Here is a 26,300-nt window from a genome sequence, read left to right on the forward strand (position 1 = left end):
GAAGGAGGGATTCCCCTCCACTGTTGCAGCCGCAGCCTTGAGATATTGATTGGAGCATAAATGGGGGCGAAGGGGCATTTCCCCTCCACTGTTGCAGCCTTGAGATATTGATTGGAGCATAAATGAGGGCGAAGGGGCATTTCCCCTCCACTGTTTCAGCCGGGGCCTTGAAATATTGATTGGAGCATAAATGAGGGCGAACGGGCATTTCCCCTCCACTGTTGCAGCCACAGCCTTGAGATATTGATTGGAGCATAACTGGGGACGAAGGAGGGATTCCCCTCCACTGTTGCAGCCGCAGCCTTGAGATATTGATTGGAGCATAAATGGGGGCGAAGGGGCATTTCCCCTCCACTGTTGCAGCCTTGAGATATTGATTGGAGCATAAATGAGGGCGAAGGGGCATTTCCCCTCCACTGTTGCAGCCGGGGCCTTGAAATATTGATTGGAGCATAAATGAGGGCGAAGGGGCATTTCCCCTCCACTGTTGCAGCCTTGAGATATTGATTGGAGCATAAATTAAGGTGAAGGGGCATTTCCCCTCCATTGTTGCAGCCGCAGCCTTGAGATATTGATTGGAACATAAATGAGGGCAAAGGGGCATTTCCCCTCCACCGTTGAAGCCTTGATATATTGATTGGAGCATAAATGAGGGCGAAGGGGCATTTCCCCTCCACTGTTGCCGTTGCAGCCTTGAGATGTTGATTGGAGCATAAATGGGGGCGAAGGAGGGTTTCCCCTCCACTGTTGCAGCCTTGAGATATTGATTGGAGCATAAATGAGGGCGAAGGGGCATTTCCCCTCCACTGTTGCAGCCTTGAGATATTGATTGAAGCATAAATTAAGGTGAAGGGGCATTTCCCCTCCACTTTTGCAGCCGGGGCCTTGAGATATTGATTGCAGCATAAATGAGGGCGAAGGGGCATTTCCCCTCCACTGTTGCAGCCGCAGCCTTGAGATATTGATTGGAACATAAATGAGGGCGAAGGGGCATTTCCCCTCCACCGTTGAAGCCTTGATATATTGATTGGAGCATAAATGAGGGTGAAGGGGCATTTCCCCTCCACTGTTGCAGCCTTGAGATATTGATTGGAGCATAAATGAGGGCGAAGGGGCATTTCCCCTCCACTGTTGCAGCCGCAGCCTTGAGATATTGATTGGAACATAAATGAGGGCGAAGGGGCATTTCCCCTCCACCGTTGAAGCCTTGATATATTGATTGGAGCATAAATAAGGGTGAAGGGGCATTTCCCCTCCACTGTTGCAGCCTTGAGATATTGATTGGAGCATAAATGAGGGCGAAGGGGCATTTCCCTTCCACTGTTGCAGCCGGGGCCTTGAGATATTGATTGGAGCATAAATGAGGGCGAAGGGGCATTTCCCCTCCACTGTTGCAGCCGGGGCCTTGAGATATTGATTGGAGCATAAATGGGGGCGAAGGAGGGTTTCCCCTCCACTGTTGCAGCCGCAGCCTTGAGATATTGATTGGAGCATAAATGGGGGCGAAGGGGCATTTCCCCTCCACTGTTACTGTTGCAGCCTTGAGATATTGATTGGAGCATAAATGGGGGAGAAGGGGCCTTTCCCCTCCACTGATGCAGCCGCAGCCCTGAGATATTGATTGGAGCGTAAATGGGGGCGAAGGGGCATTTCCCCTCCACTGTTGCAGTTGCAGCCTTGAGATGTTGATTGGAGCATAAATGGGGGCGAAGGGGCATTTCCCCTCCACTGTTGCAGTTGCAGCCTTGAGATGTTGATTGGAGCATAAATGGGGGAGAAGGGGCATTTCCCCTCCACTGATGCAGCCGCAGCCCTGAGATATTGATTGGAGCGTAAATGGGGGCGAAGGGGCATTTCCCCTCCACTGTTGCAGTTGCAGCCTTGAGATATTGATTGGAGCATAAATGAGGGCGAAGGGGCATTTCCCCTCCACTGTTGCAACCTTGAGATATTGATTGGAGCATAAATGAGGGCGAAGGGGAATTTCCCCACCACTGTTGCAGTTGCAGCCTTGAGATATTGATTGGAGCATAAATGAGGGCGAAGGGGCATTTCCCCTCCACTGTTGCAGCCACAGCCTGGAGATATTGATTGGAGCATAAATGAGGGCGAAGGGGCATTTCCCCTCCACTGTTGCAGCCGCAGCCTTGAGATATTGATTGGAGCATAAATGAGGGCGAAGGGGCATTTCCCCTCCACTGTTGCAGCTGCAGCCTTGAGATATTAGGATATCCATATGTACTCTTAATGGATGATTGAGGACGGTCTTCTCTCGATAATGCTCTGGGGGGCACGGAAGCATATTTTATTGCAGTACTTGATCTACAAGCGTAGTTAGGGCCACATTAAAGAAAACTTTGGAACAGCACAACAATCTGGGCCAACACACGTTACCCTGTTTTATTGCTTCAAAGTGGAATGCGGAAAAAGTATTTTGCCCGAATTCATTTTACTGAAAGGTTTTTGCACCGGGGCACACAAATGAAAGTGGATCTTTGAGCTATTTCTAAGTATTGTAAAATTACCACAGGTTTAACAATTGAGCGCAAACTCCGGTTTCCGACTAAACACTGCTATATGGCCCCTTGTAGTCTGGTTCCAATTGGAGTCAGTGCCTTGAAACTGATGCAGTGGTTCGCTAGTGCAACGCGTGCAGAATGGGGGTGATGCAGGGACTTGTTCCACAAGGTTTAGGACCTCGTTCCCATGCTGTTAAAAGCCACAATGACGTTGTTCAAATGTTTTATTCAGCTAGAGGCCGGGTGTTGTCGATTTGCAAAGCTCCCCCATTACCTCACTGCTTTATGACCCAGGAATCAATATAACCTCCAGAAAACTGCATCACCAAAGCGAGGCCTTCCTCGTCACCCATCAATATCCCGGTTTAAAATTCATTTTTAACCTAACGAATTCCATCGTGTCTTATGCAGTTAATCATTTACCTCATTCCTATAACCGACTTTGCATGCAATTCAGCAACGAATTAATCACTCTGCTGCTTTGTGTTAAAAGGACAGCGATTTATTGAGCATTTAGGGCTGTCACATGGATGCTGCCCGGTTAGAATGTGACCTTTGCTGGGCCTCTCTGCCTCCTGTCCCGTTAAAAGCTGAAACATTAGTCTAGGGTCTGCTGCATTTAAGCCAGCTTTGACAATCGGTGTCTCGATTCTCTTGGTGGTGTATAACATGGAGGTATGCACCCTGAGTTTTGAAATCTGAATTTCGAGAACAACATTTGAAATCCAAAATAGGGGGATCCTTTGAAGACGCTTTATTAATGAGGTACACTGCTCAGTGGCGGCGAATGCATTTCGGCGTGATTTGTGCCTTCTTCAGCGCCCTGCACTGAATGAGGCCAGTCAGCATAGTTCAATAGTCCTGCCTCTCTCTTCAAATGTGCTGAGGCCAATACGGTCCTCCTCCTAGCAATTTCGGCTCACCTGTTGGTGGTTTCGAGTCTAGAGCAAACTCCAACTCCCAGAATGCAACATGACAATGCATCTGGGTCGGCGGTGTGGGGGGTGATATCAAAGTGGTACAAGATGTATTGTCTTTTGCAGGTAATGATGAAATGACCCCAAAGCTGGCACCAAAGTTCAAAAACGCCTCCTCGGGTCCCCTCGTACCACTGCAGCCCTTCTGTACAGTTAGCAAATAAGCGGGGGCAGCTATGTGGCCACATAACGCCCTACTAGAGGCTAAATACCTGCATGTATGGCAATGAAGCAGCAGCCGTACATGGAATCGAGGACGGGCCCACTTGCGGGGTCCATACAGGACTTGATTGTGTGCCTCGGCACCACACTTCCCATAATACACAGTCTCATTTGAGCCTCCCATTGGTGGGTATGTCATATGGAAAATGGAGAAGTGGGTTAGCGGTTGCGCACGCCGCTTCCGTTAAAGCCCCTGAAGAGAAACATATGGAGCTTCGAAACGCGTGGGGCAGATCCATTACGGAGCGGCATCTACAAGCGGATCCCCGTCCTCACCTACACATAAATCAAGCTGCTGCTCGTGTGCTACTCAAAGGTGGACAACCTTGGAGCGACTATATATATATATATATATATATAACTTTGCACTTGTGATAAAAATAAAACTTGTTCCTGAATGAGACCCCACGGTGTCAGCGCCTGTTTATGACCGTGTATACACAGGAGTGGAGAGTATATATATATGTATATATATATATATATATATATATATATATATATATATATATATATATACACACAGAAGTGGAGAGTATATATATATATATATATATATATCCACGGTTTCCTCTTGTGATTCGAGCAAAAGGACGACAAGCCACACCATCCAGGTACCGGAAAGTTTGTTTATTCGGGCATAAACAGACGCGTTTCGAGCTCACGGGCTCTTGGTCACATATATATATATATATATATATATATATTGGCAGTTGCCAGTAGCTAATCATAGTTAGAACCTAGTTTCCGTAGGAAAAGCGTCACTTTGACACCCTGTTGCACCCCTCAATTGTGCATGGGTGCACATGTTGCTCCGGGGACAGGCAAGCGGGAGCAGATACCCATTGCGCCCCCGGGGCACTTGTATAATACGGCCCCAGAAGTCTTGCAAGACTTGGTTACAAGTCTCCTAGGAAATGTCATTGAAACAAAGGAGGAATTAAAGAAGAAAGAAGACAGTTGTCTGATCACCATGTCAGTTAGCTATTGATTTACGTTTGAGTCCAGGTAGGTAGCAAAGTTTTACGGGTAGGCAGTATTAGATACAGGAGAAGGGGGAACTGAGGGGAAGATGTTTTGAGGGAGAGAGAGGAGTCAGGTGGGAAGCAGTAGTGGCCTAAAGGACATTTAACGTTTTATATGGATAGAGGTTCTGAAATCTTAAGTTTGTCAATATTACATTTAGTACCAAGTCTACATGAAGACTGTAATATGTTAACATAAATTTAGCTTTGTGTCAGGTGGAGCAAAATCCGTTTGATGTACGTTCATCATTACAGTGAGACATGTACAGTTATACAGTAACATAGCATTTCTCTTTATTATTAGTGTTTTATATTTCTAACCACCACAGATGAGCTAAATAGCGAGAACTGGTAACTGTCGACATCACTCAGTGATATTAAGTAGGGTTTGTTTCTATTTTTGCTGGCAGTGACCGGTTGTCATACCTGATTGGCTTGCCTGCCTCTGTGTGAAGTTCTTCCAATGGAAGGATTCCATCAGAGAGAGGGTATAAGTTAACAGTATTAGTTTGAGTAGACCTCGTCCTCTCAGAAGAGCCATACACTCATATCTGGAGGTCCCTGCCAACATGGTTGGTTTTGTCAGCAGCTGAAAGCACTATTGCGCAGATGGACATACAACACTCCTTCTATGAACATGGCTGAGTAAACATTTCCATTCAGAGCCATCACCGCCAGGAGCCTCGGATGTGAATATGTACGGCTGCGGTGGACCTCTCGTAGCACAGCGCCAGCTCATAGTCTGCCATCAGCACAACATTTGGGTTTGTTTAGACACAGCACTGTGCCGCCCGCAGGAAGTTGTGGTTGTACATTTATGTCCACTATGGCATCGCCGGTATAAGCTCAGGTGTAGATTAATATAGGCTAAACTTGTTACTGAAGCAAACAACAAATTATATTGTCTAGCTTTGCAACTGTGCTTTGATCATGTTTGTGTAGCTTACACGTTAATCTTGTCAAAAGCCTCCTCTTCCACTGGCCTGTAAAAGTTCATTTCTTTGATAATTCCCCACTTTTTAAGTGGAGTGGACCGTTTCTATTGATGGCATGTTGCTGCAAAAAAATAATGGTGTTGACTAGCCCTACTACACTGTATTCTAAAAAGGTTTATGCCTTTTTTAACAGTATTCTGCTTGAATGAATTAATTATAATGCTGCATAAGTGTTTAGGTCTGTATTTAAGTTAGCAGAAGTAAGTTTTCAGTCTTGGTCCTAGGTAAATGCTTGTATGTGCAGGGTTGTGCAGAAGTCAATGTCTGACTTTGCTGTATTCTGTGTTGGAAAGACATCTATCATGCAGGTTTTGAGACGACCAACTATCGCCATCCGTTTCACGAGTCAGACAAACTGACTGGGAAATGATTTGGAAGCGCTTGTTGGCATCTGGTCGGAGGATCAGCTCTAAGATTAGCAATTATACCAGAGGATCTGCTGCTGCTCTGCTGGCTTGCTTGATTGATGGAATTCTTTTAGTTGCTCATTTTGTAGCATTATTCATAGCCCACTGTAGATGCAGCAAGTTTGCATGGACAACAGTAGCCCTGAAATCATGCTCCACCACTATTCACCCCTCATTTGAAGGATCAGAAGGCACTTTATAAATGTACGTACATATTTCATCACACTGAATCAATCTCGTATTCCCCTTGAGTGTTTGGTCTATCCTCCATGCAAGGTGAAATGGCTCAATTGAATCAAACTTGGATCCTGTATCCTGCAGCTTTGCATAAATCTCTGTAGGTGCCTGTGCCCGCTGAGCGGTTTCTGCATGCAAAGCCAAATTAGTTGTAATTCACTAACATTCATAACCCTTGATTGTATTCATCTTGTTTCAGACTCAAGCATGCCCCATTGTGCTGTAGTGTATTTGTGTTGTATTTGATGTAGTTTACTATGCTCATTTTGTGCCTTTCGATGTTTTTCTTGGCCTGTGACAACATAGGGTTTTACGGCTTGCACGAGTCGGACCTGGACAAAGTTTTCCGGCTACCCACTACCACTTATATCGGAGGCAGCGAGAGCACTCTCTCTTTAAGGGAGATCATTCGGAGGCTGGAGGTCAGTATTGCATTAACAATTGTGTTTTTTAGCAGAAGCCCTTCCTGGATACCGAGGACTGGACTTCAGCTGCATCACCCTACCCCTGGAACATTAAGAGAAGTTGCACCTCAAATAATTTTTGGTCTCGCTTGTTCTAAATATATCAGGCCTAAGCCCGTAAGACTCAGTTTAAAACAATAAACTAGACTGCTGAACTAGCACTAGGCTTCATGAACATTTGGAGTGCGAAATTAGGTGTGGTAGCAAAAAGGCTATTGCAGTTTTCAGCAAAGTAACGAATATTTTGTCGAGTTTTTGGCCAAGCCAAATTCGAGACCGGCTTGATATTTGTTATATTTACATTTCCAACCCAAAAAAGCATAACTGAGAAGCACTTTCCTGAATTTTTGCTTTCATGTTTATTTAATGTCTCTCTTAACTTCATCTGCACAGTGTAGGAAATGAAAACATTGAAGTGAGAAACAGGAAAATTATTGAAAACATGTTAATTTCATTTTCTGTAAGATGCATTTTATCTGAATGAGCGTTAGAGGAATGCAGGGTTTGACTTTCCGGCTTTAAATAGGTAAATAAATGGCATGCCAAATAGCTGAAGTTTGATCTTGATGGTCAATTTTATGTCTGTTTCCCATGTTTTACACCTTCTTTGAGTGTTTTACTATATGGCCTGTGGGATTTGTGTACCTCCAGGTTGTTGTGTTTCTGGACTTATATAACGGTCTGGTCTCTTTCCTCAGGTGAAGTCACCATATGCGAAAATGCTGACCCCAGCAGAATGGCATTGCATTGTGTGGTGTCGCATTGCTTGTAGACCCTTAGAAAATGCCATTAACTAGCAGAATAACAGTACATCCTGTGACTTCCCTTTGTGTGGAGTGATTTTTTAAAAATCCCCTGCCCAGAAAAAGAATATCACATCCTGTGACATCCCTATCCCTGCAGTGTTAGTCCTTAGAGAAATCCAGTTTTTCCTGTAGGAGGATTTCACAGCTTTTTTGGCAGTAGTCTCTTTTTACACTTGCTTTTAACTTTTTATGGTTAGGCTCTTCCTCCACCATAAGCCACTTGTACCACCTCTCTCCACATTCACTGACAACACACTAACTCCGCCACTCCCTCAAGGTCACTTACAACACCAAGATGTTTCCACTTCCCTCAATCACTCACACTTTCTCTGGCATTCCGGTTAAACCACTCTCGGGTACCCCTCAGAAGCCCTCTCACAAAATCAAATACTCTGTCACTGTTCCATAAAACTCATTCTAGGCCAGCAAGTCCAATCATTAGTCAAACTCTGCCACTCACAACACCATTCGACCTCTGGCACTGGCGTCTCTAGTCACCCTCAGCGGCACACACCATAGTTCACAAACGGGCATTGGCAACGGTACACCAACATCACTGAGAACACCACCCACTCTACACTTGTCAACCAACCACTCCTGCACCACTCACAATCAGCAAATAATATCACCATACAGATATCCAACCCCAGTCTCCCTCAGCAGCTCACAATACCATACACCAAACACCAGAGCCTTCTCCCATGCACACAAACTATCATTCCAGCCACTTAAGCACCACTGAAACTGACTAATGGAACAGGGGACCTTGTTGACAAGAATTTTACGAAATCCCAAAATTAAGCGCATTTAACTCCATTCACATGAAAACAAACTATCTGCCTACACAGACAATATCCTTTATAAACAATATAGAACATTTGATAACTGCCCTTAAAGATAAAGTCAATCTCTCTTCCTCTATCTAAGGCTACAGATTTAATCAGGATAAAACTGAAATACTCCCCTAAACTAAGCTATGGCTGCAATACCTCTTTGCCAGTTGTAATTTTAAATTGCGTCTGTTTAAGATAACCTGTTTGGACATCCGATTCTCAAACAATCTTGATCACTGCTTGAATTTGAATCATGATACAGTGGTGGAAAAAATAGGACTATGGAACTGGTCCCCCCTCAACTTATAATGGTAGGGCCGCCTTGACACCCTCATATTGATGCTCTGTCCAAATATTTTATACACTCTTATAATGGTGCCACTGCATTATTTGCCTACCTTTTTAAAAGAAATTGACACACTTTGCAAATCTTTTCTGTGTAAGGAAAGAAACTAGAAAATTAGGAAGCTCAACTCCAACTACCAAAGAACATGTGTGGACTTAACTTCTCACAATTCAAATCATACTAGGACGCCAGAAGACTGTTGCAAACCCAATCCTGGTCACTTTTCCCTAGTGACAGGTGTACAACGCCCTGGGTGAAACTTGAAAATTCTCTTGTCCACCATATCCCACTTTTGTTATTCCACTTAAGCACCACACAAGAGCCTGCTCCTCGGCTCCCATTCAAAGTGGCCACCCAGAACACTATCAATGACAACAGAACAAGAACTATAAAACAGAATGGTTGAGTCACTTCTTACGAATGAGGCATTACACCTAAAGTACTATAAGATGAAGAAGTAGAAAAAGACATATTCATGGCATTTCAAACATTGCAAAGTGAAATATAGCCTAGACACAACAGAAGAAAAGAATGATCTGAAAATTGTTTAGTGTATCAAATAAATTCTTCAACCGGTGAAGTTTTAAAGTCATAGGTCAGTTGAAATAAAAGTATTTGTCAGAAATAAATCAGTTATTCTGTTCAAAGTCAATAATTTATCGGAAAACCCAAAGCACATATGCGATCACAATATCCCACCTGATTTATGGGCCGATTCATTAACATTCAGCTAACCATGACCATACAAAAATCAGTTTGAATAAATGCCAGCAGATGTGCAAAATCTGCTTCACTATTTCAAGCAATTTTATTTGTCCTACACAGATCATTACACACCCCAGTCATTGCAGTCACTCGACTACACTCAGCCCGACCATTCACTACTCAGCTCATTCTATTGCTTTCATTGCACACTTACCCAGCTCCTAAATTGTTAAGAAGTATACCACGGTAACTCACTGCCACTAATGACATCACACAGCCTCTCTCTCCGGCTCACTCATTTACTCCTATGATTCCCTTGCAGCCAACCCTAGCAACACTTATGTTAAATACTTATGAAACCGTTCACCATGCCATTTACAGCACTATTCATAGCAACCACTCACTTTCAGACAATGACTGATCTGTATTGTATTTTCAAAAGCTCAGCGTTTGATTATCATTAAAAATGTGTTGACAATACTGAGGACATTGTTTGTAAGTTAGTCTTTTCTTATTGAAAATACTTTAACATTGAGTGAACTTTTTTCTAATGTTGACGCTCACAACGGTATCATCCCTCTGGTTTGCTGATTTTTTTTCTTGGCCCTCCCAGTCCTGGTCACTGCACTTTGTCCTCCTCGCTTGTTTCTCAGCACTTTTCCTATTCTTGTCTTTCTTAAATGTGACCTTCTGTCCTGCTTCTAGTTCAGTTCTTGTTTGCACAACCTAACCAGATTCCTTACCATAAATGCCTCCCTCACTTTCAGCTTACCAAGCTGGTCTGCCTCTCCACAGCTAACCAGTATTATTTGCTGCTGAGGCTGCTATGGTTGCCTCTTCTCAGGATTTTCCACATTTCTCAGAATCAGAGAAAATTTTACCTTCAGCTGTTCTCTGCATGTTAGTGAATAGGAGTATTTTCTGTGTTCCGGCGAGTGACGTTCTGCCACTGCTGTCGCCAAACCCACCTTGCCATTTGTCTTATTCATTGAAAGATCTGAAATTTACTCTTTGGCTGCTCTTTATAATTATATGATTTTCTGCTCTGAAAATGATATTCTACTTCCCAGTTTAATTTGAGATTACACTTGTGTTGGAAAGTGGTTTATAAGTAGTGATAAGTAGGAACCTATCACTAGTAATAAGACCACAAACACAATAAACAGCCCAGTCAGTGTCTCAATAAATTGTCTCCTTGCTCAACCCTTGATAGCTGGCAGCAAGCAGGCAGGCTGAACTTAGGAGACATGTGTAAAGCATTTAAAAATACCAAAACAATTAATAAGTAAGACATAACACACAATTAAAACCAAACACCAATGTATAAAAATTGGAAATATTTTTATGATTAAAATTACACCAAAATGACAAAAATCGAATGTAGGGATATGAATTTTTAAAGAATAGACAATTTCTAGTGCCTAAAAACCAATAGCGCCAACTTGGGACATCTGGTCGAGCTTAACCGGGACAAAGTCAGAGTTTGAGTCCGACCGTGATAGAGCACTGTTCAGATACACTAAGCGGGAAGCCTCGGTCAATACTTGACCTTCGCACTTAGAAGCTTTTCTGGAGGATTTTCTCTTGTTGTTGAACTAGGCTCTTCAAGCTAGATCCGCGTCAGTGTCATCGGCTTGATTCTGCGAAAGTCCCTGGTCAACTCCTGGAAGTCTTGTCGATGGCTGGAGCTCCAGAGTTTTCAGTGGGCGAATGAGAAATCCAGGCTGGGCCAAGGTTTGACGTCGGAGTCTTGACTGTCGTTGATGAGTCAGTCTTCTAGCTTTTTCCAAAAGTTGCTTGAAACGTCTGGAGCTTCTTCCTGAAGTTCCTCTTGTGGGTTCAAAGTGTACAAAACACAAATCCAATGGTCTGAAAACTCTGAGATGGTCCTTGGGATATTGGGACTACAATTCCCACACTGCACCCGTCCAAATCATCAAAGGTTCACTGGTGCACTCCAGGATGGGGACTTCTTAGTGAAAATGATTCAGGTAAGCTCTATTAACCTGTAGCTTTCCGGTAGTCCACTCCTTAATCTTTGTGAAGCCAGATAAAGTTCCTAGGCTGTAGTACCAGATTGTGCAGCAGGTGCTGTCCTTTAGAGTTCCGTACTTTGGGTGCAGATCAGAGACCTTCTTGTTGTTGTTTCAGGCAGTAGATTTGAGTTGCTTGGCAACTCTTCCATATTTATTCAGTGCTCCTGGGCATCAAGCAGGGGGGCACTCCTGACCAGTGGGATGCAGGGTGCCACCCTCAGGTATAACCAATTCCTCCAAAGTATGGCATATTCTCATCCCAGAAAGCACTATTCTTTCAAAATGGAGAAACCTTCTCCTGGAGGGTTGAATCTGGCTAAGCCAATCCACTGGTGTGGCTAAGATTCATTAACACTCCCCTTCCAGTCCCTTTCACTAATCTAATAACAGGGGCCCCTGTGTGGCTGGGGGTGCAGGATGCAGGGTGAGCCTGTGCTATCCTAAAGTGTAATTCTACCTTTGAAGACCAGTCTGGCTACTCTAACCCCATCCTGCCGTTTGCTTCTGTAGTTCTCCACCCACAGGGGATCCTTTGTCTCTCTAGCAGGTCACTTCACACCTCATTAAGACAGCTTGGCTCAGCCTGGCAGAGGCTGGTCAATCTGGAGAGGGCAGCTGGAAGGCTGGATGTTGGCCTACAGAAAATAAAGTACTATAACTTCTTGTTTTCTTGGATCTTGGATTTATTGTAACTATATTTTTGAGTCTTTGACTGACAGTTCTAGCTCTTGTCTTTCAATATTTATACTTAAATAAAATATTCCCATGTTAGCCTATGGTGCTAGTTTGCTACAATGAGGAAAAACTAAATTGGCAGTGTTTCCATCACCAGGGCCTACAAAACATATTTTTATAATACCCCTGCTTATAGTTACAATGAACCCTATGTTGGGTCACCTAGGGGAGACCTTAGGGGTGACTTATTTGTAAAAAGAAGGTAGTTTGAGACTTTGGAAGTACCTTTAATTCCAAATTCGAATTTTCATATACATTTAATGTAAAGTCAGCCTGAAAAGCAGTCCTGCCTTTAAAATGACAGCAGGCAGCACAGTAGTGCACTCTTAAGTGCATTAAGTCTGCTAGGCCTCTAAACGTACATGCCCTATCATATACTTGGGATTTACAGCAAGGCTGTTAGTGTAAATTGTAATTACACCAAATTACCTGATACTTTTAATCAGAGCCCAGGCCCTGGGTTTGGTTAGCAGAGCCCAGGGTGCAGTCAGAATCAGAAAACCAGCACCTAGTAGTCAAAGTGGGGGCAAAAAAGTGCGGGGCCACAGCAAAGAGGTCCTGATTTCTCACACCTTGCTACTATAGTTACTTATTATTCAGCGCACTGAAAAGTTTTAACCTGTGATTTGAGTTGCTCATGAATTTCACATTTATAATTGTAGCAGATTACCCCATTTACATTACCATTTTGTCCAATCTGAAATACAGTTTTCACTCTTGCTATTCATACTGCAAACTATTGAACGCATATTTCAATCAAATTCTGCCCACACCACACACCCACAGCGTCTTGAGTCACACAATTTTATATTCTGACAATATCACTGACCCACCACTGGCTTGACCATGCACATGCAGAACTCACATCTCTATTCATCTACAGCCACCTTACTACTAAGTCTACAGACTTTCCTTCAAAGATCCACAGCTCATAGCTTCAACCCTCAATCTCAACCACTCACAGTTCCCATGATCACTCTCAGCAACACGCACAAAATAATTTAACTCCAATGACTTCACCTTTTACCCACCTATCACCCAAGATCCTCTCATCCAGGCCAAACATGACCATTCATTTACAGTTTAGATTAAATGTGTAATTATTGAATTGACATTAGACACACCATCTCAGTGATTTCCTCAATCTTAGATGGGGTTGATCTTGGTGGTGGCAACAAGGAATTTATATTGGGTTGCGTGCAATTAGTATTAAAAAATAACATCTTTTTGTTCAGAGAAGATCTCTATAAGCAAGTAAAGGGAAACAGCATGGGGGCCATTTGTGCCCCCAGTCTGGCATGCCTTTACGTGGCCCACTTCGAACAGAGGCATATATACAATAAACTAGCCCCGTTCTATGAGAATATCACCCACTGGCACCGTTTCATTGACGATATCATTTTCGTTTGGAACGGTGCCAGGGAGGACCTAATATCCTTTTTGGAATGGTTAAATTTAGGAGACAAAAACCTTAGGTTTACCGCACATTACAGTGACAAAAGTGTAGATTTTTTAGATATCAAAATACAGGAGGAAGAGGGTAAGCTAAAAGTAGAATTATTCACAAAACCAACCGACAAAAACAGTCTGCTCCAATACCGTAGCAATCACCCTCGCTCCCAACGAGACAACACCCCCTTTGGGGAATTCTTACGGCTAAGAAGAAACTGCACAAACTTAGATGACTTCTACCACCATGCAGGGATAATGGACAAAAAACTACAGGAACGTGGTTATCCAAAAAAATTAATAAAACAATCTATGAAGAGGGCGAGATTTTATAACAGAGACGCTCTAACCGTCCAAAAAGAGACAATACACAAGGGAGAATTGTGTTTGTCAGTCAGTTTTCAGGACTCAGTAATCAGATAAAAATATTGTTAACCGCAATTGGAAGATCTTAAACAGCGAAGCAACGACACCACTGCCAAAGCCCCTCTTTTCCTACAGGCGTAATAAAACCCTGAGAAATAAATTAGTGCATACCTACAAGAACCCGGTAACCATGCACCAAACCACCTTAACTGGAAATGGGAAAGCAGTAGGGAACTACAAATGTGGGTCATGCTCGATCTGTTCTAACTGTATAGAGAGCAAGACATTACATTTTAATGGTAAAACAGTGGTGTGCAAAAACTTGAACAATTGCAGAAGCAAAAGTGTGGTCTACCTCCTCGTCTGCCCATGTGGCCTTGGCTACGTGGGGGAGACTGGGAGGGAGATCCGCACTAGATTACTGGAACATAGATCAGCATTAAAAAATCAGAAAGAGAATGCACCACTAACAGACCATTACAAGACCAATAACCACAACTGGAATGAGTTCTCGTGGTTTATCCTAGAAAAAGTGTGCATGAGTAGACGTGGCGGAAATCTACAGGCTAGCCGCAAGACACGGGAACAATGGTTCATGTGCCACTTAGATACAATCAACCGAGGCCTTAATACAAGGGAAGACTGGATGACCATAATAGCTAGCCAATAAATAAATGGAATGCTGCAATATAATTCTTACTCGTATGCACACGATAAATGCACTCAAAATAAGTTTGAGAACAACCAGTACATAACAGGTGCCCACTCAGAGATGCATATAGACAATAACAGACAGATAAAACAATGTTCAAAAACATTGATGTACTTTAGCATATTGAATATTAGACATTAGAACATATTTTCAGCAACCGCTGGCATGTAAAAACTAGGCAGAATATATACGAAAAACGGTGACAAGCCAGTCTATATTATCGGGACAACATAAAAATTGTCCAAATACCTATATAATGAAGCATGGTCATACTAATGTATCGTAAACATAGTAGTTTTGGACCCGGGACCTAATTGACAGGCACAACGGGGGTAATAACCAAACCGAGGCTTGAAACTCAGAAACAACTGAGGCTTGAGACTCGGGAACACCCACGTGGTCATGGCAGAGGCCGAAAGCGATGCTTGGAACTCACTTCCGTTGTGAGTGAGATCGAGGCATGAAAATAAGAAAACACGCCCAGGACGGGTTCACACACAAGGTGAGTGAACTCCGGTGTGGACAATTACAACTAACCAATCGTAACGGTACGTTGACGGCCTAAATAGCGGGAGAACCCAGAAATGAATCCTTTCGGACCTGGTACGTGATGAAGGAACTGTGAGCTAGCACTGGCAGCAAGCAGGAGTGGAGAGTCAGGCGGAACCATTTGTTTAGGTAAGGAGCGTGCCCTAATGAGGACCCGGGGATGGGCTTATAGTTTTAACAAAAATCGTCTAGTGACACTGTCTCTGTTTCTATATAAACAGACCTTAACAGCCCCAGGAACCCCAAGGCCTACCACCCCGCATTGGGATCTTCAATTGGAAAACACGGTAAGACGTGTTAACATTTTTTTTTTTTAAAACCACCTATAGTTAAGACTACAGATAACACAATGAATAAATATCTAAATCCTATGGCATATATCTTTCAGGCTATCAGGACACAGATAGGAGAGACTCGAGTAAAGCACGTCCAGAAGTTTTAAGGCCAGTGTAAAATATCGAATACAGGTAACACCAGACATAAGACTTTTTAAATAGTGGTAAGGTAGACCACACAATATTTATATTAAGAACAAACAAGTAATATGTCACAATTTAGTCTTTATCTCTCTTCCTTAGGCTATAGTATATCAAGACTAGCAAAAAGACAAAGAGAAGAATAAGGAGAAGGGCGTTCTTGAAGAGACTTAAGTGTCTCTGAAAGGTAATTAATAACTATTAAGGGTAAAATGATAGAGTGTGCCCCTAATTAAATACACGCCAAATAACCAAGATGCTTACTTATCCTTTAGAGGCAAATATGGTGCAGAAATCAACTGAAAACTGACTAAGTAAACAGATCCACACAGAGATGAGAACTACCATATGCAATAAGGTATAGTCTTAGTACCTAGGGCTGTAACTATCACCCAAATGAACTATAATAATGCAGGAGCTAGTAGACTGTAAACCATGTACACAGCCCTGGAGTAACCAACAACCTGACGGGTAAAAACATGACATCATCCTGTCCATAGAGACAGGATGGGATCCAGGGGGGGTAAGGGTATGACTCCCACTGATAATGCATAAATATGCCAGGCCTGAATAAATAGCTTAGGGTTTGATACAATGTGAAGTAGTTTTTAAATAATAACAACACTTACAGTAATATGTTTACCTGCAGGAAAGGATAACCGCAACGGCAACCAACCAGTGCCAAGGATATTGGAGAGACTAATGAATTTGTCTTGATAAAGATGGTAGTATATTCGTAAAAATCCATCGAAACGCGTCGACGCAACCCCTTGCACAATCAAAAGACGAAAAATCTATCCTGTAGACTATACAAGAAATAAAAAGTCCAGGTTTTGATTTTGTATAAATTCAGGTTCTCTGATGTGCACACGCAAATGACTAATAACATATGTCTGTGTTTGTCTCTCCCTTGTTTGTTTAAATTGTTTTAAAATTGAATTGATTTCTCTGTAATTGTAAATTGTATCTTGAATTTATCTTGCTTTTGAATCAAATGTGATGATGATGCTTAGAAATGTGTAATATGTGTTTTTTTTAAATGTGGACACATGGTGTGTCGTTGGTTTTAATTTTGTACATGTACTAAAAATTTATACTGTTTTTTATAAGAAAATAAAAAACATATTTTTTACTAAAAGCTACCTTTTCAAGTGGATGCACTTAAATGTGTAGAACTCAGTAGTCTAGGCCGGGGAACTAAAATATCCCCATTTTGTCTAATGCCAAGGGAAAACCCCTCTTTTCTACTGTTAAAGTACCCTATTCCCCTGGTTCACAAAGGGGTCTCTCTCTAACTTAGAAACATTAATGAATTGACACCTACACATAATTACTGATCTTTTAAGAATCTCATCCATAATTTAAAACACACACACATACCCCACTGCAATGATCTTTCAATAAAATTGGGCAAGACGATTTACTTAACATCAACTAGCCCAATACTGCTTTGTCGTTTACTGAAGTTGCCCTCGTTATACAATTATAGCTGACCTAGGTATCATCATTTAAATACTGATCTGATTCAACCCCCCAGATCGAGTAATCAATTAGAGTGCTAATTAAATACCACTAGACCCCACTTACTTGTGTAGTTTAACTAATGGGCTAATATTTTATCCGTTTCCAGATTACAGGGACAACATTGTCCCATACTCCTGAGAACATAAATCATTACGAGTGCATCATCTGAACAGACATTACTGATGCCACTGCCCACATCTATGACCTTAGCTTCCAGTATATCCTACTAATAAATAATGTTGCCATGGCATGGATGCTGCCATCAGTGCTATTTCATTCGAAACCTCCATCAGCGCCTCCCCACCAGAGAACAGCAAGAGGTCACATAAGAAATTATGCAAACCGCTTTTCCAAAACTTTCTTGTGGCAATATTTGCTCACTAGCCCATGCCACTTCTGCTGTTGAACTGTTCAACTCATATGAAACTTGGTTCTTGCAAACTACAGACTTTGTCATTGCTGTTTAAGGCACCTACGTGCAAGAACATCTTAGGATGGTTCACCAACCCCCTTACTTTGGTGAAGCAGGAATTCTTGACAACAGAGTTAGTCTTGAGGAAATAATGCATTCTCAAAACACTGATCCTAGGATATCATAAAGCAGTCTTCATGGCTCTACTTCATAAACTGAAGCCATGACATCATCTCCTACCCAGACGACACCCAGCTGATCCTCTCCCTCACCAAAGACCCAAACACCGCCAAAACCAATCTACACGAAGGAATGAAAGAAGTAGCCGAATGGATGAAGAACAGCCGTTTAAAACTAAACTCGGACAAAACGGAAGTCCTCATCTTAGGATCATCCCCCTCTGCCTGGGACGACTCATGGTGGCCACCGGCCCTGGGTACAGCATCCATACGTACAGGTCACGTACGTAACCTGGGCTTCATCCTAGACTCCTCCCTCTCGATGACCAGACAAGTCAAAGCCGTCTCATCTTCATGCTTTAACATCCTACGCATGCTCAAAAAAATCTTCAGTTGGATCCCCACCGAAACAAGAAAGACAGTCACCCACGCACTGGTCACTAGCCGACTGGATTACGGAAATACCCTTTACGCCGGAACCACAGCCAAACTACAGAAAAAACTCCAACGCATCCAAAACGCCTCAGCCAGACTCATACTGGACATCCCCCGTCAAGCTCACATTTCCGGTCACCTGAAAGACCTCCACTGGCTCCCCATCAACAAGAGAATAACGTTCCGTCTCCTCACCCACGCACACAAGGCCCTCTACGACCTAGGACCCGAATGCCTCAACACACAAATGTCCTTCTACACACCCACCCTCCAACTACGATCATCCAATCAAGCCCTCGCCGCAATTCCGCGCATCCATAGATCCACCATGGGAGGAAGATCCTTCTCCTACTTAGCGGCCAAAACCTGGAATTCTCTCCCCACTCACCTCCGCCTTACACAAAACCACCTCTCCTTCAGAAAGCAGCTAAAAACCTGGCTATTCGATAAGTAATGCACCCACCCTCCCTCAAGCGCCTTGAGACCCTCTGGGTGAGTAGTGCGCTATACAAATCTCTGAACTTGAACTTGAACTTGAAATGGAGAAGAGCAGCCTGACATAAGCAGGCTGATGAAACTTCCTTTTGAATTTTGAGCTTGGAAACCAGGACAAGTTAAATGACCTCATTGATGATATTACTGATGACATTTCAACTTATATTGTTGATGACATCACTGATGACATAATTCAATGGATATTACAGCTTTCTGTAAGCTTTTCACACTGGAGGATATTCAGCAACTTTTTGTGTCGTGTAATAGCGGCTGCAACATTTCTCTTCATGTTGCTGCCAGTTAGTAAGATTGCTTGGTCGTATGGAACCGAGGGGACCGACAGAGAAAAAAAGGTCTCTCTCTCCCTTTTTTACATTTACAGTGCAACAGGATTGCCAAGGTCTCTCTCTCTTTTTTAAATGTGCAGTGCCACAGGATTGCCAAGGTACTCCTACGGGACCAACTGTCCAAATATCACTATACTTTGTACCTTAAAGTCTTTAAAACGGTTGAACAAATTTACAACAAATCACAAAAAGCACACTTTCTGAGAAAAAATCGAGCTTTTCTTGACACCTTTTGGTATATGTGCGCTTTATAAAAAATGTATACGTGCGCTTTATAAAAAATGCTTTATTCATTCATTCATTTAATTAAAAAAAATAGTTGTAATTCTGTTCTGCCATTTTTTTCTGTATTGCTTCCCACGAAAGACATTTGGGACTCCCATTTTGCTCGGCTCCCTCTTCATGGATCACCCAAAAACTTTCCAGGAAGGAGCTGAGGCGGACAAACTTTTTAAAGTTTTGTGAAAATTCATCAAATTGTGTCAAATGTATTAGGAAAACAAGAAATGCTAGTCCTGTAGAAGCTTGTGACCTAACTATAACTACAAAGGGTATATATATGAACAAACAGAAAGGTTCCCTTTTTGCCAACACGTTGTTATTGAGATAGGGGAATCCAAAGTTAAACAATAATTAAAAATTGCAATAAAGTGGGATAGAAACAAATGAACAACGAGTTGCGAAATTTCTTGATACTCTCAATGACAAGCCAATAAACACATATAATATTAAATATGTACTTCTAAATATTTTATTCCTCAACAGCATCTAAATAGTTTATTTTCTTCAACAGCAGTAAAAAATCAGTTATGAAAATTCATTACTTGTAAATACAAAATACATATGAACATAAAAATAAATATAAATCCTGCTAAATTGCTTATGCAGGGGATGCAAATATCTTACAAAACGTAATTCTTACACATTTTCATATATCTTGAAGTAAAAAGACACTGCAACCATCAATATCAAACTACTCTAAAAATGTATAAAAAAAGTTAACATTTTTAAAACCAGCTTCGAAGCAAAACGAAACTGTAAACAAAACTACTTTTTAACTGCTGTTGGAGAATAAAATATTTAGATGACATCACTGATTTTTAAAAAAAAAATCTTTTTATTATTTTCTTTGCACAAACAACATACATAAGGACCAGCCCCACCACATCTGATCATAACCTTGTGGAATAGCATGTGACATATGCATAGACAATCAGGGCAGGATAATAGAATGAATGGGCACAGTCAGTAAAAGACAACTCAACAGCCAATAGTACTAAGGCATCCTGCTTCAAGCCCGGTATACATGTGCTGCAAAGTCATTATAACTAGACCAAACAGTTCCGCCATCCCTCAGCCCTCCCACCTCCCACCCACTCTCACCGGCGTGTCAATTAAACCAGGACAACCTAACACAATAATAAAGTGGAACAAGTTGAAATATATGTGGCACCATACATATAACAGTACCTAGAAGCATGACTATAGGAAGAGGGGGGTGGAAACACACTCACACGTGTCCGCATTCTTACAGTAGTACAGTCACTCTATGAGGTTTCATCTCCATTATGTTCACTTGGCTCCGAGCCAGAGTCTGCATCCATGATTTTCAATTCAGTGACTAGGGCCTCCCACACCCGGGCCGCCTCCAGTGCCTTGTCATTGTGGGATCTTTGGGCCTGCTGCTGGCAAATTAAGCTCTCACTCCCCGCCCAAGTAAGTAGCGCAGCCTTCCATCTGGCAAGAGTGGGCCCTCCCGCAGCCTTCCAGTGGGTCGTAATCTCCCTTTTGGCAAGCACCAGCCCCAAATCCAGGAATTTACTTGTTATCTTATTCTTGCTAGTGTGTGGAAACCAGTGCAATAGACAGGTTCCCTTGTCTGGGGTGATCTGCCGCTCCGTTATGCCACAGAGTGATGTTGTTATGTCCTCCCAGTATGTACCTAGTTGCGGACAATCCCATAACATATGCAGAAGGCCTGCGTCCAATAGCCTGCAACGGGGACATTGGGCTGTGTCTACGTGGAAGTATTGGTTTATCTTCGCCGGAGTAAGATATGCCCTATGCAGTATAAAATAATGAATTAACTGGAATCTGGCCTTTCTAGTGCTCTTCCATGCCCTCTTAATTATTTGCGACCAGGCCAAATCTGGTATGTCTTCACCAATATCCGTCACCCATTGGTCACGTAACTTCTGCAGCGGTGGTAAGCCCTCCCCATGCATACGTTTATATAAGCAGGTGACAGCCTTATAAGTGCCATCACCACATACTGGCACGCTGCACTCACCGGTGGTTCCGATAATCCCCTACCCCAATACCGCTGGATGGCAGCCATTAAGGCCGCATGGATTAGATAGTGTCCCCGCGGGAGCCCAAAGCTCTCCCGCAGTGCAGTAAAGGATAATAAAGCGCCATCTCCGGATAGGTCTCCCACAACCTGCAGTCCAAGGGACTCCCAGTCTGCAAGGACTGACCAATCCCCACCATGCGGAAGGACTGTACACCTACCCAAAGGTATTTCTGGGGCGTAAGGGCGCTGCATCCCAACTCTGTTGTGGTATCTTTTCCAACAAAGCCGTAGAGTGCGTTCCTCAATGGATAACGAATCAACATATAATTTTTGCTGGAATACTACGAACGCCAGCACATGCCGAGGTATATCCGGTTCAAATGCTCGTTCGGGTTCCCTAAACTCCTGCGCCACCGCCTGGGTAAGGCCCTGAAATTGTGCAGCCAGGTAGTATAGCTCGAAGTCAGGAATTGCAAGTCCCCCTTCCGCCCTGGGACGCATCAATGTGTCCAGCGCCACCCTGCGTCTCCCGTTCCCCCATATGAAGCCACCAACTACCGAGCGGAGCTGCCGAAAAAAGGCGCCAGGTATCCACACTGGCAATGCACGGAAGTAATAGAGCACCCGGGAAGTGCCACCATTTTCAACAGGGCCACCCGACCTGCCACTGACAGAGGCAAAGTGCCCCAAAACTGTATACTACTCTTAAGATTCCTCATTGCTCTGCCGATGTTACCATCGAACAAATCCTTTTGGATATGGTAAATGTGCGTCCCCAAGTACGGAAGGCAATGAGGTTCCCACTTGATGTCCCGTATGGGCGCATGCCCGAGCAAATGGGAAAACCCAGGTCTTCGCCCAGTTTACTTTCAAACCTGAGATTTCTCCGAACCTGCAAATAAGCGGCCTTGCACCCTCCAATGCCTCCCCGGTATCTTTTAAGAACATCAAGAGGTCGTCCGCATATAAAGAGATAAAATGCATCTGACCACGGAGTCGCAGGCCCTGATATGCCCTCCCCTATTTAGCACTGGCTTCCAGTGGTTCTATGGCTAGAGCAAATAATAACGGAGAAAGCGGGCACCCCTGCTGAGTACCGCGCCCCACTGGATACGAGGAGGAGACAACCGCTCCCACCTTTACCCTGCCGCACGCCAATGAGTACAATATTTTCGTCCAACGGACATATTCCTCCCCAAGCCCAAAGGCTCTCCTAACAAAAAACAAATAGGGCCATTCAAAGCTATCAAACGCTTTGGCAATGTCCACTGAGAGGACTGCTGCTCGACCATCCTCAGCGTGGTCCCCGCACAGTACATGTTTCAATCGGTGTATGCTATCGGCGGTGTTGCGAGTGGGAATGAAGCCAGCCTGATCAGGATGAACCAAATGTACCATATGCGGGAGGAGTCGAGTGGCCAGAATACGATTCAGAATTTTATAGTCGGTGGTAAGCATGGATAATGGGCGATACGCAGAAGGGTCAGTAGGGGCCTTCCCCGTTTTAAGTAGAGGGATGATGATAGCTTCTCTAGTGGAGGACGGCAGCACACCCAATCGCTTGGCTTCTCAGAAGACCGACAGTAGCCTAGGGGAAAGAATATCTACATAGGCCAAATAAAACTCAATGGGAAGGCCATCAATTCCCGGTGTTTTGTTATGCGCCAGTTGTTTGATAGCGCATCTGATTTCAGAGAGCGTGATATCCAGGCCGAGGTAGTCCGCCTGCTCCGCATCCACGGAGGGCAGTTCCAAGCCTTCCATAAAAGCACACATGTCATCTTCACCAGCCTGCAACTGACTACCATATAAGTCGGCGTAATAGTTACGGAACCGAGTATTAATCTGAAGCTGAGTGTACTCCAACTGTCCCATCGTGGAGGCCACCGCCAAAATAGGAGCGCATCTAGGGAGGGGGTTGGCCAGCCACGCCAACAGCGTGCCCACCTTGTCTCTTTCAGCGTGCGCACGGGCCAAATAAGCCCTATGATCAAAGCACCTTAGGCGCTCTACGACTACCGCCACAGCCTCTTTAGCACTCAGAACCAGTTCCCGCGCCCCAGAGTTGACAGAGTGGGCCCGCTCGGCTTCCCTAAGGTTTCTCTCTGCAGAGTCTATTTCCTGTAACAGCAGCTTCCGCACTCCCACCCATTTAGTTATACAGAATCCGCGGATCACCACTTTGAAGGCATCCCATTCTAGGGCGGTCGTTGTGGCTGTACCTTCATTCTCGCTAAAGTATCGTTCTATCCCCGTCTCCAGCTCAGCGCGGACGACCGGGTCCTCCAGCAACTCCAGCCGCAATCGCCAGGACGGAACGGCTGGGCGCTCCAGGGTCCGGCAGAAACTTATCAACAACGGATTATGATCCGAGATGGTGCGTGATAAGTATTCACTACTAGCTACCAAAGCCGCAAGACCAGCACTACACAGAATTGCATCCAGCCTCATATGTAAGTCGTGCAAGGCCGAGAAGTAAGAGTAATCGCGTTCTTCGGGGTGTTGCACGCGCCACACGTCTACAAGTCCCCAGCCATTCTGCCACTGGGTTCTAAGCTTTGATAAGTTATGAATGGGGGCATCAGGTAAAGGGGGTGGGATCTATCTGTTATGGAATTAAAGTCCCCCTCTTATTGAACCGGGTTTGTGAAATAGCCGGCCAGAGTGTCAGACATACGAGCAAAGAAAGTCGCCTGTTCCACATTAGGGGCGTATATACTGCAGAGGGTCACATCCCGCCCGTTAAGGCGTCCCATACCAGCCACATAGCGGCCCTCAGGGTCAATCAGCTGAGTCGTCATCTGGAAAGGGACCCAAGTCAATACTCCTCTCGCAAAAGCTGAATATGTAGTATAATAAAGCTGCCCCCTCCATCTGCGCTGTAATGCTACCCCTTCAGCTCTTGTTAGGTGTGTCTCCTGTAGGAAAACTATCTGCGCGCCCCTGCGTACTAGATACAAATGGACTTTGTACCGCCGTTGCATAGAGTGTAACCCCCGCACATTCCAAGTCATACATTTTACACCAGGTAATGAACCCATATTCCAACTGTAAAAACCACAAGAAATCTCTGCTCCGTCCTAGACACGCCGGTGAGTACCAGTCCCCGATCAAAGTTCCCCATCTCCCCAACAAAACCATCCTGCCCTCAACATTGCCCTCCCTCCCCAGAACAGGCACTAACATAGTGAATCACATCCAAACTACCTTGACTAACGCCCAAGAGGCGTAAAAGACGTACTAACTGGGAACCATCAGACGTGGGGTGGGATAGGACCTAGCAATCCAACAACCATTAGCCAATGCGTCTAGCACCAACCCCCCAGTAAGGACCGAGCGCTCATTAATGAAGTGGCTAGCACCCCCCAACCAACAAGATAGAGTCAATCCAGCAGATAGGCGACCCCAGCAGCCCCCCAGGCATCCCGGCCACCCCAGACCCAATCAGCCCACATTAGCTCCACAGAGTTCGGATCTGTACCACCCAAAACAAGAGTCAAAGAGTCGATCTTGCCTGTCATGGAGCATCCACCATGTCGTCCGCCGTACCCGGAGTCATCTTGGGCAGAATCTGCCTGCCAGACTTGGAGATCTCAGCCTCAGTATCCTCAGCTTCTTGTTCTGAGCCCGTGGATGCCACCTGCAATGACGCCTCAGACACAGCAATCTGGGCGACAGGCTGCAGCGCCGTCAAGCATTCAGCCTCCGTCTGGGACAGCGAGGGGCCCCCAGGTATGTATCGCCTTCGCCTGTCGCGGCGGGGTCGACGAGGTCTCTGCTCCATCCCTGGTCGCCGCGGGGGCAGGCCAGCCGCCCCCCCTGCCGGTCCGGTATTCCTCCAACCACGCCCAGGCCTCGTCAGGACTGTTGCTGAAGTGCGTCTTGCCATCCAGCGCTATCCGTAAGCGTGCCGGGAACATCAAAGAATATTGTAAGCCTCTCGAAGCGCACGTTTGACCGCCAGAAAGGATGCCCTGGCTCGTTGTACTTCCAGCGTATAATCTGGGAACAGCGTGACTTTGCTATTATCCACAGTGTAGGGGCCCGAGGTCCTGGCATTACGTAGAAGCAGGTCTCTGTCTCTATAGTGTAATAGCCGCGCCACCACTGGTCGAGACGGGCGTCCCGGATCCGGCGGGCGGGCAGGCACTCTATTGGCCCTTTCCAGTGTGTAGAACTTCGACAGGCCTTCTGGTGCAACAACCTCCCGAAACCAGCATTCTAAGTAGGCCACCATATCCGATCCCTCAATTCGTTCCGGTAGGCCCACCACGCGGACATTATTCCTCCTGTTGCGGCCCTCCGCATCATCAACCTCTCCAGGGTCTGCATCCATTTGGACTTCCAACTTACGCTGTGCTGGCCCCATTTCTCCTAATGTAGTTTCGGTCTGTCGCACCCTGTCAGACAATTTAGCATGGTCAGCCCTCAATAGGCCCAATCCAGTCGCTACTTGCGCAATATCCTGTTGAAGGGCCGTTCTAGTGTCCGCTATGGCCTGTAGGATTTGCTCACCTTGATGCTGCGGGAGTAGCCCAGGAGCGCTATCTGCCGGGTCTTGCGGTCCCCGCTCCGCTTCGGATTCCACGCTGTCCTGGGCCGGACCCCCTTGTTTCCCCCGGGGTTTCCCCATGTTCAACTCTCCACAGGCCCTGATCAGGTCCGCGCCAAATCAGGTGGTGATATTATTCCTCGCCGTTAGGGGCGGACACCGAGCAAATATGGCCGCAACTCCCTAGCTCCACCAGGCAGGAAGAGC

At 44.7% G+C, this 26,300-nt stretch overlaps 1 protein-coding gene across 3 annotated transcripts in view; it reads left to right on the top strand.

The window, feature by feature from the left end:
- The window catches only part of OGDHL (oxoglutarate dehydrogenase L), a 707,295-nt gene that overhangs the window by 208,187 nt on the left and 472,808 nt on the right, over nucleotides 1–26,300 (top strand). For all 3 annotated transcript variants that reach the window (XM_086922073.1, XM_086922074.1, XM_086922075.1), the window contains one exon: nucleotides 6,686–6,801. In XM_086922073.1, the coding sequence (XP_086778199.1) occupies nucleotides 6,686–6,801 (116 nt within the window). The remainder of the gene's footprint in view (nucleotides 1–6,685; nucleotides 6,802–26,300) is intronic.

The sequence above is a fragment of the Lissotriton vulgaris genome, chromosome 5, assembly GCF_964263255.1.
Source record: "Lissotriton vulgaris chromosome 5, aLisVul1.2, whole genome shotgun sequence".
Taxonomy (NCBI): Eukaryota; Metazoa; Chordata; class Amphibia; order Caudata; family Salamandridae; genus Lissotriton; species Lissotriton vulgaris.